The sequence below is a fragment of the Trichosurus vulpecula genome, chromosome 1, assembly GCF_011100635.1.
Source record: "Trichosurus vulpecula isolate mTriVul1 chromosome 1, mTriVul1.pri, whole genome shotgun sequence".
NCBI classification, from domain to species: domain Eukaryota; kingdom Metazoa; phylum Chordata; class Mammalia; order Diprotodontia; family Phalangeridae; genus Trichosurus; species Trichosurus vulpecula.
The window spans coordinates 147,194,722-147,214,432 of record NC_050573.1 but is presented as its reverse complement, the minus strand read 5'-3'; the positions used below and the strand labels follow the sequence as shown (position 1 = coordinate 147,214,432).

The 19,711-nt window shown below is 35.7% G+C and overlaps 1 protein-coding gene across 1 annotated transcript in view; it reads left to right on the top strand.

The window, feature by feature from the left end:
* VPS13B (vacuolar protein sorting 13 homolog B) overlaps positions 1-19,711 on the top strand; it is a 1,100,792-nt gene that overhangs the window by 609,482 nt on the left and 471,599 nt on the right. Inside the window, 4 exon segments of the mRNA XM_036759288.1 lie at positions 5,990-6,161; positions 8,376-8,490; positions 11,317-11,458; positions 15,810-16,218. Coding sequence (XP_036615183.1) covers positions 5,990-6,161; positions 8,376-8,490; positions 11,317-11,458; positions 15,810-16,218 — 838 coding nt within the window.

Here is a 19,711-nt window from a genome sequence, read left to right as displayed (position 1 = left end):
TCCAAGTGACTAATACCCTTTCTCTGTATAGGCTCTAAAAAAGTCATAAATGTTTTAAATTGATACTTCAGAAAGTCAAGACACATCTGCTTAGGAAATGAAATGGAATGTAGACATTTGGGTGCAAGAATGATGTCTACAATTCTGGCAAAATATTGCCTGTGGCACTAACCAACCATTTGGCTCTCTTTTTCTTGTATAGCTGTATATTGGTTGTCAAGGCATTAGTTTCACTTCTCTCTTCCTCCCCCACTTGATCTTCTGCTGTAGCTGTGGAAGTATTAAATTTACTATTCATCAGTGTATTGTAATTGCTGTATCAGTGTAACACCCCTGTGGAATATACTTTCACTTCAAAATAGACCACACAACTCTCAAAAGTGTCAGTTTTTCTGTTGGTTTTTTTCTCCTTCTGACAAATCTAGTGCTCATTATTGGTGCTAGTTAAAAGCCATTGGGGATAGAAATGAAGCCTTTCACTGTGATGCCCTTCACCGTTCTCTTGAAAGAGCTGACTCCATGATTTTTTTTTCACTATTTCAAATTGTGGGAATATTACAGACTCTTAAAAAACCTTAAGCTGCATAGAAATTGATATGACTTTTTATGAAATAATCTAGCATTGGGTAACCTTCCTCGTTCCTTTTGGTGAGGTGAAATTTTAAGAAATATTTAATCAAGGTGGTGCAGTAAATAGAGTGCTGGCACTAGAGTCAGGAGGATCCAAGGTCAAATTCAAACACTTACTAGATGTGTGATCCTGGGCGAGTCACTTGACCCTGGTTGCCTTGCCAAAAAAATAAATAAATAAAAGGTTAATCAAGACTAAACAACAGAAGATAAAATTAATAGCATGAAATATTGTCAGAACTTGGTTCTCTGGAATTATATGAAGAGGGGAAATTATTTTTTAAAAAATTAATAAAAATTCAGATCTCAAAGCAGGATTACCCAGGATGTTACTTATGCTTTCAGTGAACAAAGAGAAAGATTTTCTCACCACATAGGTAGAAGACTTTGCTGTGTTAATATCTTCATTTCACTTGTAAGTAAATTAATTGGTGATACCTAGTATACTGTGGAGATAGAAATAAGACACACTAAACAAGGCAGCATGCTATGGCAGAAAGAATGCTGAATTAGGAGTGAGCAGACCTGTTGGTGACTTTCAGCCATGCTACTCTTACTTTCTTCATGACCTTGGACAACTCACTCAGAATTTCTCATCCTCAACTTACCCATTTTTTAAATTGAAGAGGCATTTGGATTAAGTTTTCTGTATAATTCTTTCCTGCCCTAAATTCTGTGAGTTGACCATCAGCTGTGTAGTGTGATTTGAGGGGCATGGGACAGATGCACCTCCAAAAACTATTTTCATTGCTTATCCTACTGATATTGCTTAGATTTTTCCTTTCTCTATATCTTTCCCTTCATCTCTTTCTCTCCTTTCCCTTCTTGCTGCCTTATCTCATCACCCCATTGTTTTGCCTCATGCCTGAATTATTTGGAGTGGCTTCCTAAGGATTCTCCTTGTCTCCAGTCTTGTCTGTTTCAGTCCATTTTATGCTTCACTTCCAGGTTCCTCTTCCTAAAACACCTTGTGTAACTTTTACTTTGTTTAAAGAAAAGGAATCGAAAATTTCTTTACAGATACACATAAGAAAGTGCTCTTGCTCTGCATCCCTTCTGGGCTTACTCTCTCAACGTCCCCCTTATACTGGCAGTTTCCAGTATACCCTCTGGTTTCCAGAGGGCAGCTACTATTACTTTCAGGCTTCTACAGATACCCCTGTGCATGCTGTTCTCCTCACACTAACTCAGAAGGCTCTACCAGTGTGCTTTCCCTTAGGAATCAGCCAGTAGACTCAGTTCTTTAGTGGATCTGTTTACTCAAATGCCATATGACAAGAACGATAGTTATAAAATATTTTTTCCTTTAATATCAGGGTACTCTTTCCCACAAATACTTACAAAGTCCATAGGAAGAGGAGTAGGCATGAACTTAGAGTACAATGATAGTGAGCCACATGTGTAGGGAAAACATGGCTAAAGAAGCTCCTAACTCCAGAACAATAGAAGATCAAAGTCTTTTCTTTTGTGGAAAGGTCTTCATGAAATTTGCTGCAGTACATGGTGGCAGTGATGGATTAAGTGACTTCCTTGCTCAGCTGCCTCCTTGTGGGATGCTTTGCATTGGCTGATGTGTCAATCTACTGTGTTGGACCGAGGCAAGGAGGTTACTCAGCTACTGATCTGGCTCTTCATTAGACTCAGCTACCATTGCTACCGGCAGTTTGAAACTTGTTTGAGACTTCTTTGATGCCTCTGATGAATTTCCTATACTCACTTATCATTTGGGCACTCCTTTCTCGTAAGACCCCTTCATCTAAGATGAGGAAAGAATGAAAACAAAAGAGACAAAAGTAACAAAAGCACCAAACATTCACTGAGACATAGCAGCTGGGCAGGACATGAGGCAGCTGTCGCCTTTTCCCCCATGCAGCAGCTCTCAGCAGGACTTATTTCCATAGATGCACAAAAAGGCAGAGGGAATGTTATATTGATCCTTTTGCATGTAAACTCCCTTCCTGTTCCAAAGCCAATTAGAAGGATTTTTGTCATCAGACCATGGAGGCAGACATTGATGCCCACTCATTCCTGGTCAAAAGTACACTCACCTAGCTTCCATATGTTGGGTTAAAATAGGGAACATTGCACTCAGCCTACAAGGAAATGTACATCTGATCATACTCTAAGCACTAGGCCTTCATTAGCCAGTCCTCCCATAACATTTGTTTCATTTCTTACTTTTGAAGCTATTAGAGTATGATGAGGTTAAAAGAATTCCTTTGTCAAGTCCTAAAATAAATTAAATCCCTGAGTTGAGAAATAAAGCACCTTTAATTAAGATAACAGTGTAGCAAATGTGCCACCCTGGGGGATGTCCAGTGGATTTCCCAACCAGAGAGACCCATGAAAACGTTTTTATAGTTTTAGGAGGAGAGGGGGAAAAGGTAGAGGGAGGAGGTAACATGAGGTAACGTGAGGTAGCAAGACCTTGTCGTGAGATCCCAGCCACCCTCAGCAATCCAAGCAAAGGGAATCACTTCATTCTGACTGTTTTGCCCTTCGTGCCATGAATCCCAATGGAAGGGGGCAAGGACATCAGAGGCCTAGATGCAGCTTGAGCCAGGCTCCCCCACAAAGCAAGATCTCAGGATGGCACTTAAGGTCTGACTGAGCTCAACCTAATTGACACTATCTTGTTGGCAATGGTACTGACATTCTGACATTACTAGGCTTGTTCAGGGCGTGGTAGGTAACATTACATTTGCATTAACAATTTTCTGTCAATTCCAATCCTCTCGTTTTACAGACGATACCACACAACTAATTAGTTATTGTTGTCTAACTTTAAATGTGTATACATCATTTCTTCCTAATTTCCCAATGAAATTGCAAAATTGCTAACTAGTTAAGGACAGAAACTATATTTTGTTTGGCCGCCCTTATCTTTATCTATGGTATAGAAGGTAGAATGCACTACTGATATATTCATGTTCCTAGAAACTTTGGGTCTAGTATCTATTTTTCTCTACATATATTTCTAATCTAGCCAGAATTAAATATATAACATCATGGCAAGAAAAAAAGGAATGTAATAATAAGAAATTAATATAATTAAGAGTAATAAGAAATTAAAATAAGTAGCAGATCCTTCATCCCCAGATTCTCCCAACTATCTTTTCCTATGTGCCTAGTCCCAGGATAGTACAAGTACGTCATCCCTGCCCTTGTTGCCATACTAACACAACACTGAAAGCTAGAGAACAGAAAAGATGTAATGACTCTCCAGGCAGATAAATTTGGTAACCTCAAAATCTGAAGTTCATTGTAGTCTCAGTTAGATGTAGCCAGAGCAGCCTCAATGCTAGGATATCATAGGGATATTGACTGGAACTATAGATAATAGATTTGACAGGGCCTTTCTAGGAGTGATAGTAGTACTAAAAAGAAAGAAAGAAGCATTTTTTAAGCACTTAAAATGTGCCAAGCATTATGATAAGTACTGGGGATACAAGTGCAAGAAAAAGACAGTCCAGTTTTCCCACATCCTCTCCAGCATTTATCATTTTCCTGTTTTGTCATTTTAGCCAATCTGACAGGAGAGATGTGGTACCTTAGAGTTGTTTTGATTTGCATTTCCCTAATCAGTAATGATTTTGAGCATTTTTTCACATGCCTATAGATATCTTTAATTTCTTCCTCTGAAAACTGCCTGTTCATATCCTTTAACCATTTCTCAATTGGAGAATGACTTGTATTCCTATAAATTTGGCTCAGTTCCCTGTATATTTGCTGGTGGAGTTGTGAACTGATCCAGCCATTCTGGAGAGCAATTTGGAACTATGCCCAAAAGGCTATAAAAACATTCATACCCTCTGACCCAGCAATACCATTTCTAGGGCTGTATCCCAAAGAGATCACACAAGTGAGAAAAGGGCCTATATGTACAAAAATATTTATAGCAGCTGTTTTTGCAGTAGCAAAGAATTGGAAATCAAGGGGATGCCCATCAATTGGGGAATGGCTGAACAAGTTGTGGCATATGAAGGTAATGGAATACTATTGTGCTATAAGAAATGGGGAAGATATGGACTTCATAATAACCTGGAGAAACCTACACGATATAATGCTGAGTGAGCCAAGCAGAACCAGGAGAACATTATATACAACCACAGACATGGATTCTCTTCTCAGCAATACAAGGTTCAAAGACAGCTCCAAAGGACTCCTGGTAGAGAGAGCTATCTACATCCAGAGAAAGAACTATGGAGTCTGAATGCAGATTGAGGCAAACTGTTTGCTCTCCTTTTTTTTTTTTTCCTCTTTTGTTTTTGTTTTTGTCTTTTTGGTTTTGTTTCTTCTTTCTCATGATTCATTCCATTGGTCGTAATTCTTCTTTACAACTTGACTATTGTGTAAATAACTTTAATGTGAAGTTATATGTAGAAGATATAGCGGATTTCATGCCATCTTAGGGAGGGGGGTTGCGGCGGGGGGGAGGGAAGAAAGTCTGGAAATCAAAATCATGTGGAACTGAGTGTTATAAACTAAAAAATAAAAAAAAATCTTAATTTAAAATAAAAAGAATGCTCCACCCCCCCCCCCCAAAAAAATAAGACAGTCCTTGCTCTCAAGAAGCTTGCATTCTAATGAGGGGGAAGATTACATATAAAAGGGAGCCAAAAGGTGGGGTAAGAGAGGAGCCTGATAAAGGTATCTAGTTGGTGGCTATGTCTTTGAAGCTGCCAACATTATCTTTCCAGATTCTCTCACCCTTTATCCCTTTCCTTACTTTACTTTGTAGGGGCAATTTTCTAAGACTCTACTCTGTTATATACTTTATCATTTCTTCCTTTTATATGTAAGATTCTGAAATTTGTGGGGTTTCCAAAGATATCTTTCATTAAAATAGGAATCCACATGCTTGAAAGGGTACAGGTTAAATTTACAAAACTCCATGAACTTACAAAATTTTGTTGAAGGTATTGCTGTACTTCTTAAAGCAGAGAAAACATGTTACTTTCTATAGCCTCTCAAAAAATTATAACCAGAAAATATTAACTAACTTTTTCAGATATGAAAATGAAGCCTGTACTGATAAAGTTACTTTTAAAAGGGAAATGCATCTGAATGTCATCTCCTGTGTCTTCACTGGATTGAGATCTTATAATGCAATGTCATCTAATTCTCTAGTTTTTTTAAATGAATAAGTTTACAATAAGGAAATGCTCACCCTGATAATCTATGAACAAATACGCAAGTGGTCTAGAAAGGTGGCAAGGAATTATAATTGTTACAATTATACATGGTAGATATAAATGAATCATTGAATTCAAGTGAAGAAATAGCACCTCTCCCAGGGACACACAAGTCTGATGAATTTTTGAACATACTTTCTTTTATGGATTTTTCCTTTGTCTAGGGTGATTCTGTACAAGCTGGTGATGACTCCCCATTTTCTGATTCTGTTACCTTGGAACAAACTACAAGCAACATTGGTGGGTCAAGTGGACGTGTTAGCCTCTGGATGCAATGGGTGCTACCAAAAATTACCATCAAGCTATTTGCTCCAGATCCTGGACACAAAGGAAGAGGTATTGATCTCATTTTTACCTCTCTTCCAAAAATCTAAAATGAAATGTACAGTATTTAAAACCTGGCTGCCAGCTTCTGATGCTTATCAATCTTGTGACCATGAACAAATCATTTACCCCCTCTGACCCTCAGTTTCCTCATTTGTGAAATGAAGATGCTGGACTAAATAATCTCTGATGCCCCTTCCATTTCTAGAGCTAATATCCAGTTTTCAAAGAAACATTAGAACACTATATACCATTCTGGTAAATAATCATTCAAAGGATATGTGAACTAATTTAATATATATTAAATCAAAATTCTTATCGGTATTAAGGAATTATGTATGAACAAACCTTTTCTATATGATACATACAACCATCATATACCCTTAGAGAAAAGGTGATAGATAGCTTTGTCTTGTTGTTTTTGAGCCTGTAAAGTGCCATTAATTCATTCTTTATTATACGATTTAGATAATATTGGACTTTCTGAAAACTTATACAACTATCTTCATTTGAATTATATTTTAAAATAAATATCAATATTATTTTTATGTTATAATCTCTACTTTTATTTGTTAGTCCATCACAGTTTGATTTCAATCATACTTACATATTTTGTTTCAATGATTTAAGAAGCCATCATTCTAGTTTTATCCTGCTAAACACGAAGCCATTATCCAGAATTACAAACTTTAAAATTCTCAATGATTGGATTTAATTAATTTTTAGTAAAATTCAGCTATCTATCTAGAAGAAACTAGAATTAATGCTCTGCTGCCACAAAGGATACACATTCCTTGCTTTCTCCTTCCATTCCTGCCACAAACATGATTTTGTTGCCTCTGCTATTGTGGCAAAGACATATTGTCCTTTGCAATAACAGGTCATTAAGTCCATATGAGAAATACATTTCTCCCAAAAAGCTTCCTCCAGAGAAGGCCTACTCAGCCACAGTGGGAAGAACCTGTTGTTCAGTTCTTTTTCTTTACTTCTCTTTCTTTTCTCTGTATATGATGTAATTAAATTTAACTCAAGAAACATTAAGTAACTTTTGTATACAGAGCACTCTACTGAGTACTAGCAGAGATAAAAATTTAGATAAGACATAGTCCCCACAATGATGGAGATTAAATTAGCATAGGTGAGCAAACTACAAACAGACGTGGATAACTAACGCAAAATAATCCGTAATAATTCCACTAGAGAGGTGCGGAATTTTAAGATAATGTTTGAATGTGGGTCAAAAGGTTATTTCTGAGAATTAGTGGAATAGGGAAAAGAACCTTGGATTTGAAATCTAGAAGGACCTGGGTTTGAAACACTTCTCTGACTCTTAACTAGCTTTATGGTCATTAGCATCTCTTAACCCCTTTTTGAACCCCAGTCTATTCATCTGTAAAATGTGAGTAAAACAACTGTGACTCTACCTCCCAAAGTTGTGGCAAGGATCAAATGAAATAATGCATGTAAAATGCTTTGCAAACCTTAAATTACTATATAAATGTCAACTCTTATTATATGAGGTGACAGTTGAGCCACACTTATAGGATGGAGATGATTTAAGCACTTGAAAATTGGAGAAAGGACTTACCCTATGGAAAACGATTATAATATTTAATCTGTCATTTTGACTAAGACTGAGTTAACTCACATACTTATAAAATCTAATTAAATTCTTTTTGATGAAAAAAATAAACTTTAAAATTTTTTTTTATTTTTCCCCAATACATATTAAAAATTTTCTTTAACAATTTCTTCTTAAGTTTTGAGTTCCAATTTCTCTCTCCCCTCCCCTTCTCCTCCCCCCTGCCTGAGATGGTAAGCAATCTGATATGTCATACGTGTGCATTCATGTAAAACATTTTCATATTAGTCATTTTGTAAATGGAAGGAAGGAAGAAAGAAAGAAAAGAAAAGCATAATATGCTTCAGTCTGTATTCAGATTACCTTAGTTCTTTCTCTGGAAGTGTAGAGCATTTTTATCATTGGTCCTTCGAGATTTTCTTAGATCATTGTATGACTGAGAATAGCTAAGTCATTCACAATTCTTCATCATACAATATTGCTGTTATTGTTTATGACATTCTGTGCAAAACTCTTTATGTTGTTTGGTCACTTTGCAATGATCTATGGTGCATTGTATACATTAAGATTTCCCCTGTTAATATTGTTGACACACCTTGACTTGAAAAATAGATATTAATGCTAATGTTTGCTTATTATTGCAGAGGTCTGTGTAGTTAGTGAATTAGAAGATCTCAGTGCTTCAGTAGATGTCCAAGATGTTTATACCAAGGTCAAGTGTAAAATAGAAAGTTTCAATATCGACCACTACAGAAGCAGGTAAATATAAAGCCATATCACTCTTACTAATTGAGTATGATCTCCTTGGTGACAGTCACTGCATTGCTTTTTTCTATTTGTATCTCCAATGCTTAACATAGTGCTTTAGCCCATAGTAATAAATCCTTTTTTCATTCATTCATTTTTATCCAAAAGAATCAAATAAAAAATAGGAAAAAAATTTCCTTGGAGACAGTTTACAAATTCTTATATTTTAACTTATTTAGTTACTAATTAAATATTTTTTAAGATACATTTATTACCATAAAGAAATTTTAAAATAAGTGGATTTATTAATTTTTCTCAATTATATGTATGTGTGCATATGTATATTTGTGTGTATATGATAAAAACCAGAATTATTTAGTAAATATAATTTTAAAAAAAGTTTTATATATTTGTTCTTTGATACAACAATTTGTATATGTGTACAATATGATTTAGTTTTGTTTTATCGGTTTTTTAGAGAAGCAATAATTCATAGGAGGTAGTCTTGTCCTTAGGGTCAAGAAAACTTGATTTCAAGGCTCCTTCTAGGCACATTTTGACTGTGACCGAGGGCAAGTCACTAAGTTTCTCAGTACCTTATGCAGCTCTCTAAGACTTTACGTTTCGGAGGAGTTACAGATCATATCACTGAAGAGGGTTTCCTCAGCAGGTACTATGAAAACATAGATGTGAATTAAAAACAATACAGATTCAATACACAACTATAAAAAAGGGGGGGCTGTTTATAAACCTTCTCATTGTCATGTTGCATCATAACATGTCGCATTGCTTTTAAATACATTTGCCTCCATGCTGTGTTTGGTATGTTCCTTTTAAGAAAGGAGTCATGTGGAGGATTTCTTACAACATGTTGAATTATTGTTTTGCACTGTTTGGATTGTTGCTCTTTACTGTTTGTATTCTTTCTCTCCAAGCCCCGGTACATTTATTAAGTAAATTTTACTTGAGGAAATCACACTTCTTATCCCTCAGCAGGTTTAAAGGAATTTTACTTATCATGCACTAAGAACAACTCCAGCCCTCTTTTAATATTTACAAGTTAGCAGTTCCTCACTGTCACAGGTCCAGAGATTGTAGCTCCATATTTCATTGCTGATAACACCATCTTCATTCAGTTTCCCCTGACCTTAAGAGTTCTGTATTTTCCAGGAGTGGAAATTTTCTTTATTGAATGCACATTTTTCTGTTTCTTTTCCTCACATTCTTCCATTTCTTACTTTGTTTTTCCTCTCTTCCTCCTCTCCATAAAATACCAAATATTACTTCCTTTCCCTGTTTCAGGGAGATCTGAATGGTATAAATATTTATTCACTGAAAGAATAACTTGAGCTTTCCATAATAAATGCCCCATCAAAATGATGACTAAATTCAACAGTGCTTTGTTTTTGAGAACTACATGTTTATAGTAAAGATATCAGGTCTGAGTATGACAGTTGGATATTTGAATGAAAGTCCTTCCCCATTACTCAATCCACTTTTGAAAAATGAATGAAGGACTCTTGTTTTAAACAGTCCTGCATCTTGTTTCCAATAGATTTTAACTTACGAATTTTTGACTTTAAAAGTATCATCTCTTTTTTTATGTTCAAGTAGTGTAAAAGTCTTAGCCTTTTTGTTTTTAAAGTATCTGATTCTACTATGAAAGCTATATGAATTTTATTATTCTTCATGCATATTAAACATACATTCTAAGGGTAAATGTCATGTCTTTTAAAATGTATAATAATGTAATGTATTTTAATAGGAGTACTTTAAAAAGACATATAGATGTTATATTATGGTAGGTTATAATAGTTATATACTAGATAATTTGTGATATTGATGTGCAGATAACTGCTTGTTTTACAATCCAGTATTTGGTAGTGGAATTCATTCCTAACCAATTTTATTTTCATCAAAATACTTCTTATACTTTTTTTCATTATAGTTCATTGTTTTTCATGCCTATGCCTTAGATTTTTTTTCCTTGAAGCACTGAGTATAACATTAATGGTGATTTGTTCATGTCATTGCTGCGAAATTTATGTAGAGTTTTAAGTATCTGTCCTACATAATTGCTTTGTTGATTGCTTTGTCTGATTGATTTTTTACTTCAGGATGGCAGTTATTAATGTTATAACTACTTGAAATATAGTTTTTATGGCTAAATTCTGTGAACTCAGAAAAATTACAGAGAATAGACAAGGTTAACCTCTGTTTTCCAGGCCAGGCGAAGGCTGGCAGTCAGGACATTTTGAAGGAATATTTCTTCAGTGCAAAGAAAAACCAGTGGTGAGACTCATTTAGTAAATATAATTTTTAAGAATAGCAATTTATTATAAAACTGTATGTATTTGTTCTTCAGTGCAACAGGAATAGTTACAGAATTAGAACCCTTACCTCAAAATGATTTTATATATTTGAAATCATCTTGTATTGCTTCAAGCTGCTTAAAGTTTGTCAGTATCTTCCTCATTTAACAAATTTGCAATCATTTGTTGAAAATCAAGATAGGCTTGCTTTCATTAATTAATATGCTATTGATTTCTATCACACAGGCTCTTTGGAATTATTTATTCTCATCATTTCATATGCTTAATCTCATGCTGGGTTGTTTCTTACTATCAATTGCAAGTGGAAATTTTATACTAAAATCTTTTCTTTTTAATTCCATTAACTGTGTATTTGCAGAAGATGGTCCAGATTGTGGCCATATCAAACAGAGGCATGCAGCTATGCAGACTTAAGCAGAATTTTAAATCTATATGAATTTTTTGCTTATGGCTTTTTATTGCTTTTTGTCTCTCCACCCTCTTTCCTCCTGTACATCACCTCAAGCCTTGGGGAAGAGTGTTGGTCTCTGGGGCAATATGGAGGTGTCTTCCTTTCCTGTACTGACAAGCTGAACAGACGCACCTTGTTGGTTCGACCCGTCTGCAAGCAGGACCCTTTCAGTAATTTCTCTGGCTTCTTTCCTTCTGTAAGAAATCATTTAAAAATTATTCTACAGAACTTCCATTAACAGTGACCCATAAAAGAGATTTAACTATGCAAAATATGGTCATTTCTCAATTTTAATCTGCATTGTGTCATCTACTGTTAACTATCTGCAATAAATTTGTATATTCTGAATTGGCTTCTCTTTGCAATCCAGCCTCCTTCTGTTCTGGGTTCTCTCTTCATAAACTCCATCCTCAGAGAGCACAAAATTCATTTTAACCTGAACCTTAAGAAAAATAATTAGAATGATAAATATATTGCAAAAAACATGTGTGGTACATTCCAATTCCAGATATGAATTATAAACTGATAAGTAACAGTTGACTCAAGTGAGTTTTGTCATACCATTTGTATACCTGACTCAAAAGCTGGCCAGTTCATTCCTTTATTGTCCTTTTGCCCTTACCACCATTATCCAATAGCACTTTATTCAGTGCTCTCTTCAGTACAGACAAATACACACATATCATTGTTCCTGAATGGAAAGGACTATCCTGGAATAAGGACCAGTAACTTCCAGAGGCTTGTATAAGTTACTTGAGTAATAGAAACTCAGTATAGCAATATAGCTAGATAGACCATATTGATTTGAAGTACAGTTTGTTTAATTAACATTGTTAAAGATGGAATACACATAAATATTTTGGTGTTGTATACAAATATTTGTATGGAAATATTTTTTCCTTAAATATTTCTTCTATGGGCTTTGTTCTTTTCTTTGTTCTTCCATTTAATAAAGCATTGAGGGACATCTATGCTAGCTTTTCTATCAGCAGATGTGGACCAGCTTTTTTTTCTTATTGTGTTTAGCCTAATATTGCAGACACATATGCATATATGCATGATATATTTAAAATATATAAAATGTATATCACAGTAATGTAGTAAGTGATATATAATAGTAACATATAATGTATATGTGTGTATATATTTATAGCAATGAGCTTTAAATAATATAGCATAAATTTACTAAAAATAGCCAAGTGTTAAATTTTTATTAGTCTTGGATTCAGAGGAACAATAATGCATTTGCATACAAATGCAGTGTTATTTAAACTGTCTAGATGCCTACTTATATAGTATGCTCTTCTGAGTCAGTGGCAAAGAAAACTAATTTCATGTTTGAGATTTTTCCAGAAAACTGTAAGGTGTGAATATTTTCTTTCTTTAATTCTGAAATAGATTAATTATAAAATGGCTTTCATGTTAGTGGAAGTTCTGTTTACATTTATTTTCTTCCATGTCTGTATCCATATGAAACATTGTTATATATACTTACATAAAATACATTTACATTTGTAGTGCATATAATCAGTGTGTTTCAGTGATAGTTTTACTAAATTAAAATATTCATATGTTAAAAGGACAGTTAATTCTATTTAAGCATGCAAAATCTGCCACTAGTGAAGCTTCAGTCATTTCTGTCAGGGCATCTAGTTGGTAATGCTAAATTTTGCCAATCAAATAAGTCCTGATATTCCTTGCAGTAACACTAGACAAGTACAATTTTTTGTTAATGCAAACGCAAGGCAGAAAACAATTCAATGTGTGATCCCTAAAATGGTTTTGAAAATTTGAAATTTCCTTTACCTGAAGCACCATCTTGGCCTTTCTCCTGACCTAGTACTACACAGACACTGTACTGCTAAAAACTGCATAATCAATTTAAGAAGAAGCGATTTTTTGAGATACTCAGACATGGAAAACCTTTTCTGTCTTCATACCACATACATATTGACACATATCATGTCCCTCCTCCTCCAGCCACTGCTCTTGACATTTCCTGAAAGGCTCCCATGCTTTTCTGTCATTGGCTGGGGCCTCTGTCTAGTAGACACAGAACAGAAGAAGAAATAAGTGAGGCAAAGCAAGGAGAAAGTAAAAGAGAGGGCCAGCCCAACTCTGAATTAGAGGAGAACTATTCTGAGGAGAGACCAAAGATTACACAATCATTTCTCTACAAAATCTCAAAATGACACCATTCATGGCCATACTTTTTACTAGAAGAAAAAGAAAGTGGAGGCAGAGGAGGAACAGGAGTGGTGGTGGCCACAGTGCTAAATGTGCTTCTGTCACTGGGTCACAGGGTGACAGGCAGCAGGCTGAGGAGCAAAAGTGGACTCGAAACAGGATTGCAACTGATGGGTTGACTGTGGTACAGACTCTTTCCTGCTTTGCTGCTTATCTTGCTTTCTTTCTACATCCTTCCCCTAATCCAACTGACATCATTTTTTTCTGGTAGGAAAAAAATGTTTTCAGTCAAATTGCAACTCTGATTTTATTTTGGAAGTCAGTGGGGGAAAATAAGTTTTATTATATAGGAATTGGTATACAGGAAATTTTTGGAGCAGCTCTTTTATATATTGAAGCATACTCTACCTCAAATTTTATCTTGTTTGTAAAATATTTTGCTATCTTTTATTATATGCATTTTGGAAATAATTATCTGTATTTTTTATTCCTGAGAAATATTAAAGTAGTTACAAATGCATGCTTTTTTCATCTTGAACCAAATGTTTTTGCATATTTGAAGGTAATGATTATTATACCTGAGGAATTATTATTAAAGTAAGATAAGAGATTTTGCAAACATTATGATCACTACTGAAAATTACTTTTAAAATGCATATTTTTTTTACTATATCAAGCAGCTATTTTAGTATATCACTGGTAGAAAATGTAGCATCATAATATATCAGAGTTGGAAGGGACCTCAGGGGCTTTTCTACTTTGGTTTATATCTGAAAAAGAATTCCCTCTACAATAGAGCTTCTTTATTTTGTGTGTGTTTTTTGGATCCCTTTGACAGTCTGATAAAATCTATGGATTCCTTCTCGGAATAATGTGTTTAAACACATAAAATAAAATATGTATGAAAACCAATTATATTGAAGCACATTTATCACAATATTGGGGGGGAAAGTTCACAGACCCCAAGTTGAAAACCTCTCTCTGCTTTACTTTATCCCGTTATTAGTGGGTAAGAGTTTTTGCTTGAAAACCTTCAGTAAGGGGAAGCACGCTACCTACCACAGAAGGCCACTGCATTTTGAATAGCTCTAATTGTTGAAATGGTTTTTTTTTTGTCTGAAATCAAGCCTAAGTTGCCTCTGCAAGTCACAGCCATTACTCCTGGTTCTTCTTTGAACCCAAGAACAAGCCAAATCCTCCTTCCCAATGACAACTCTTCAAATGCTTGAAAAGGGATATCATAGTTCCCCCAAATTTATTTTATTCTGATGGCTAAATATTCTCATTTCTTCAACCTGATCCTCACATAACATAATCTTGAAACTCTTTGCCATTCTCTTTGGCAAGATTTTCATTCAATGAGATGCCCAAATTAAACAGAGTATTCTAGGTGTGGTCTGCTCTGACCAGGACGGAGTACAGAGGTGCTCTGGGCTTTTCCTAGGGGCAAATCTTTTTTTTTTTTCTGTAACCTCAGCTAGCATTCTTTGTCCAGTCATCCACCTTGTAAATACATGCTTTTGCTCAGGAAGGAAGCAGGCAAGGTAATTTGATATAATTTCATCACCATAGCTGGAAAAAGATCACTTCTCCATGCCCCGCAGATATTATTCATTAGCAAGGTTAATATATATGACAGGTACTAACACAGAGAATAATAATTGTTAAGGATAAAATTTGAAAATTAAAAATACTTTGTTAATTTTGTCACATTGAACCCAAGGAAGATTCCTTATCCAGAATTTAAATGGCAGAGGGGAAGATATAAAATTTTCTTGCATGTGGTGGCCAGGAATGTCCTATGACTCTCTACTCATTACAGAAGATAGGGGATTAGCTCTAGTTTTTTGGATCTTTTGAGAACTCACTGTACCATTAATGATACTGCTTTTTACAATACCCAGTCTTCACCATCTAATTCAAAGAGTTCTGCCAGTTGTGTGACCTTCACCAAGTCACTTAACGTCTCTAGGCCTCACTCTTTCTCATCTGTAAAATGAGGGAGATGGATTAGACAGTCTCTCAGATTCCTTCCAACTCTGAGTCCTATGATAGCACCTATTCTTGAAGACCTTCTTCTTTTTATCCTAACTTGATACTTAAGGAAATAAGATCCTAAAGATCACAGCTCCATTTGCATCTTTGAATGAGATCATACAGATCAATAGTAGGCTATACTATGTTCAGAAACCCTTCCTAGTGGGATTTAATAAATAATGGGACTCAGTAAAGGATGTTTAAGGTGAATTAGGAATAAAAATGAGAGAGCAGAAAGCTAATGGTAATTGTTCTCTATTCGGAAATGTTCAAGCTTTTCTTCTAACGGAATTTTCACTGTGATTTCCTTTTTTTTGAGACAGACAACTTCAAAACTTTTAGATGGTTCACATCAACAGCATGGATTTCTCTCTCTTACATATACAAAAGCAGTAACCAAAAATGTCCGGCATAAGTTAACATCAAGAAGTGACCGAAAAAGTTTCCATAAGTTATGTGAAGGCTTAACAGATGGCTCACCTCACTTTCTTCATGAGATTCTCCTTTCTGCACAAGCATTTGATGTTGTTCTCTGTTTTCCTTTACTTAATGCAATTGCAAGCATTTTTCAAGCAAAACTACCAAGAACTCAACAGGTGAAAAGAAAATCTCCCGGTCAGCCCATGAGGACTCACACTCTGACCTCCCGCAACCTGCCTTTGATCTATATCAACACAAGTATAATCAGAGTTTTTTTCCCCAAAACTGAGGAAATGCAGCCTGCTATTGGAGGTAATGTATACAGAATGTTATGAGTCTGTGTGAATTTTATTTTAGCCCTTTCCCAGCTACCTTTTATATTGTCTTATCTTTCTGTTAATTTTCTTGCCCATTGTGTCGTATGATCTGGGTACACTCAGCATCCCACTCCGGAGATGGTTGAATTCTTTCTTCTTTGCCTTCACATTTTTTAAAAATTTGTAGCAGCTTAATTTTTGTAATTACCTCTAGGGCTGCGGCATAGGGGTTGGTGTCTCTGGCCCCATATCCTCCTTCAGTTCTTCCCTCTGGCCTGGAACCAAAACCAAGATCTCCAGCCTCCAATAAATGCCCACAGCCTGCTGAGTCCCCACACCACTGCTTCCACACTCATTGGGGCTGTGCTAGTTTCTTCTCACCCAGAGCCAAGTCTCTGCAACACAGCTGGGAATGGTGTTCCGTGTCAGCAAAGGTTCCCTCAATTTCCCCGGCTCAGATGCCCAACTCGCCTCATTGTCCTGGGAGTCAAGAGTTCCTGTGGCTGGGGCAAGGCCGACTCCCAGCCCAGCTAACCCTAGGACTTCAGGCTTGTTGTTTAAGGGGACCTAGCCTGGAGGTGTTTACTCTTCACAGGGACCAAACTTCGTTTTGGGGTTTTTCTTCACATCTCCTCCTATTGTCACAGGAGGACCACTGTTCTACTCTTATTTTTACTGCTTTGTTAGCCCTGAGACACTATTTTATCTCATTTGGGGGGTAAATCTGGAGAGCTTGGAATTTTCTGATCTACTCCCCCCATCTTCCCAGAATCTTTTGTTATCCTTTTTCTTGATTTCTAGAGGTTAGATTTTATACACCCACACCCTCACACATGCATGTATGTATTTGAGTTGACCAAAAATGGCCATTCAAAATAGTAGTAGTAAAAATGAGAAAAATAAAAATGTCTTAGTTCTTATATGCAAAATTAAGTAATGTGCCATCCATTCAACAAAGCAATGTCTGCTTTGTACAAAACACTAGTCTAGTAATGAGGACACTTCAGTGTTTACAACTTCATCTCACTTTCCCACTGGATTCCTAAAGTATCTGTTATATTAAATTGATGATTCCCATTATTAATAATAATAATGATTGCTAACATTTATATGGCACGCAACATTTATATAGTAGTCAGGCACTGTGCTTAAGGGCTTTACAATTAATAGCTCATTTGATCCTCGTTAACAGCCTTGGGAATTAGGTTCTATTATTATCCTTATTTTACAGATAAGGAAACTGAGGCAAATAGCAGTTAAGTGACTTGCCCAGGATCATACAGCTAGTAAGTACTGGAAGCTAAATTTGCACTCAGCCGTTCCTGAATGCAGGACCTGAGTTCTATCCACTGTACCAGCTGGCTGCACCATCATCTCCAACTGTTAATTTCTAGCTCTCTAGCTCATCAGTAGAAGGACCTGAAAGAGCTGAGGTGAAGTCATAGATAGGCAGTATGCTGTAGTGGAAAGAGCACTGCTGGGAGAGGCTTAGCTGCAAGGCCCAGCCGTACCATTGAGTAGCCAAGTCACTTACACTCCCACGTTAAACAAGGTGATTTAACAGGATGACCTCATAGAGCAAATTCAAAAGGAATCCTAGAGGCCTTGTAGTTTAACCCCCTTGTATTTATAGATGAGGAAACCTAAGGTCACACCTCTAGTATTTGTGTGAGGAAGGATTTAAACTCAGAACTTCCTAACTCTAATCCCACTCTATGAGACTTTGATTGTTATTCTCCTGTAATGCACCAGCCCAGAGGTAGAATGAAGCTGCGAAGTACTGTCTGAGCTAACAAAAAGTGTTTTTTTTTGTTTTTTTTGACAGGTGTGTGTGATTGGAAGGTGAGTTTAAAATGAGCAAAGAGACCTACCATAGGCATTATCTTATAATAAATAAGTGTTAGGGTAGCACTGACCCACCCTCCTTTTCCCTGTTGTTCTTAGTGTCTTTCTCTTGCATCATCAGTCAGGTTTATGGTAATGATTTTCAAAATATATATCTCTTTGTTATCTGTAGGAGGATAACTAGTTTCATTGTTCCTGAATTATGAAGATTTGAATTGATTGTTGGTTTACATGTTGTACATTAGATTTGGACACTTGTAAATATTTGCAGCATTCATTTTCAAAAATAGGGGTCTCCTGTAGATCATGTGTTAAAGTAGATAGGGCACTGTCAGATGAAACTCAGACTGTTCTTCACAGCTTTTGTCCATATGAAGTTGTAGAGCTTTATTAAATGATGATGAGTTCATTAGTGAATTGTGGGCGTTGCCTGTACCTTGCAGATGTAGTGACCCTTAGTCTGTGCGTGTTTATTAGTCTCTAGAATGTGCAAATGTAATGAATTGTTGATGTTACATTAATGTACAGTACAGTCACATAGGTAAAGATCTTTATATATGGTAACACACAATGTAGTCCCATAAGGAAACAATTTGAAAATCATAGAAACATTTTCTCATAATCCAAGTGGAGATAGATGCAAAGAGGCAGAGTTCATTCGCTTTACTTTGTAGCCAGTAACTTCTACAATTTTCCAGCTGGGAATAAAGAGAAGACAGTAAGAAAACAGAAGTTTGGCTTTTTTGGCAAGGAAGATTTATCATTCTTTGGGGAAAAGAGTCCGGGTATCCCATTAAAGCAAGAACTAGCATGATGTTTCACTGTTTGTAGCTGTACTTCATTAAAACTAAGGCAGAGAAATTCACTATTTGAATGGAAATTAGAATTAAATAGACCTTGTGCTAGCCACATTATATAGAACCTAGTTAAGATTTTAATGAATCTAGAAGTTAAGATTTTTAATGACTCTAGATGTCATTTCCAGAAAGTTACCTATACTAAGCATTCTGAAATCACCCACTTTGTAAATTATAAAACAAAAATTTATACTTCAAAGCAAAAAAGAGAAGTTTCAGATTTTTGTATCTTAAATTGAAATATTCAGATTTCTCAGATGTTCTGGCATGTACCCAGGACAACACAACAGATATTTCCCAAATATTGTACTAGAGAGTAAATTGTCAGACATGTCTTAGAGGAAATTGCATTGAAATATAGAGAAGAAAATATGAAGAGAAATTGGCTCACTGAAAGCATTTGAATACGGTTGCCTAGGAGATGCTGGGTATTTAGTAAGCACATCTCAAAGTGTGTTGTTGCACATAAGTCCAAATAAATATTTGTTCAGTGAATGAATGCATGCAGAAACTGACCAAAAAGCTGCTGATGGACATGCTTTGCAGCATCTAGTAGACAGTAGTAAAATGCTTTCAGTGTAATCCAGAAATACCCATAAATTTTCTTAAGTCATAAATCAGGTGAGACAATATTTGTAAAAAGTGCTTAGCACATAGTAGGTGCTATATAAATATTTATTCTCTACCACTATCACCCTGCCCCTGCTTCCCCTTCCTAAATATGAAAAAACTTTTAGTTCAGCATGATGGTAACATTTTCTGGTATATCACTAAGGCAAGATTCAT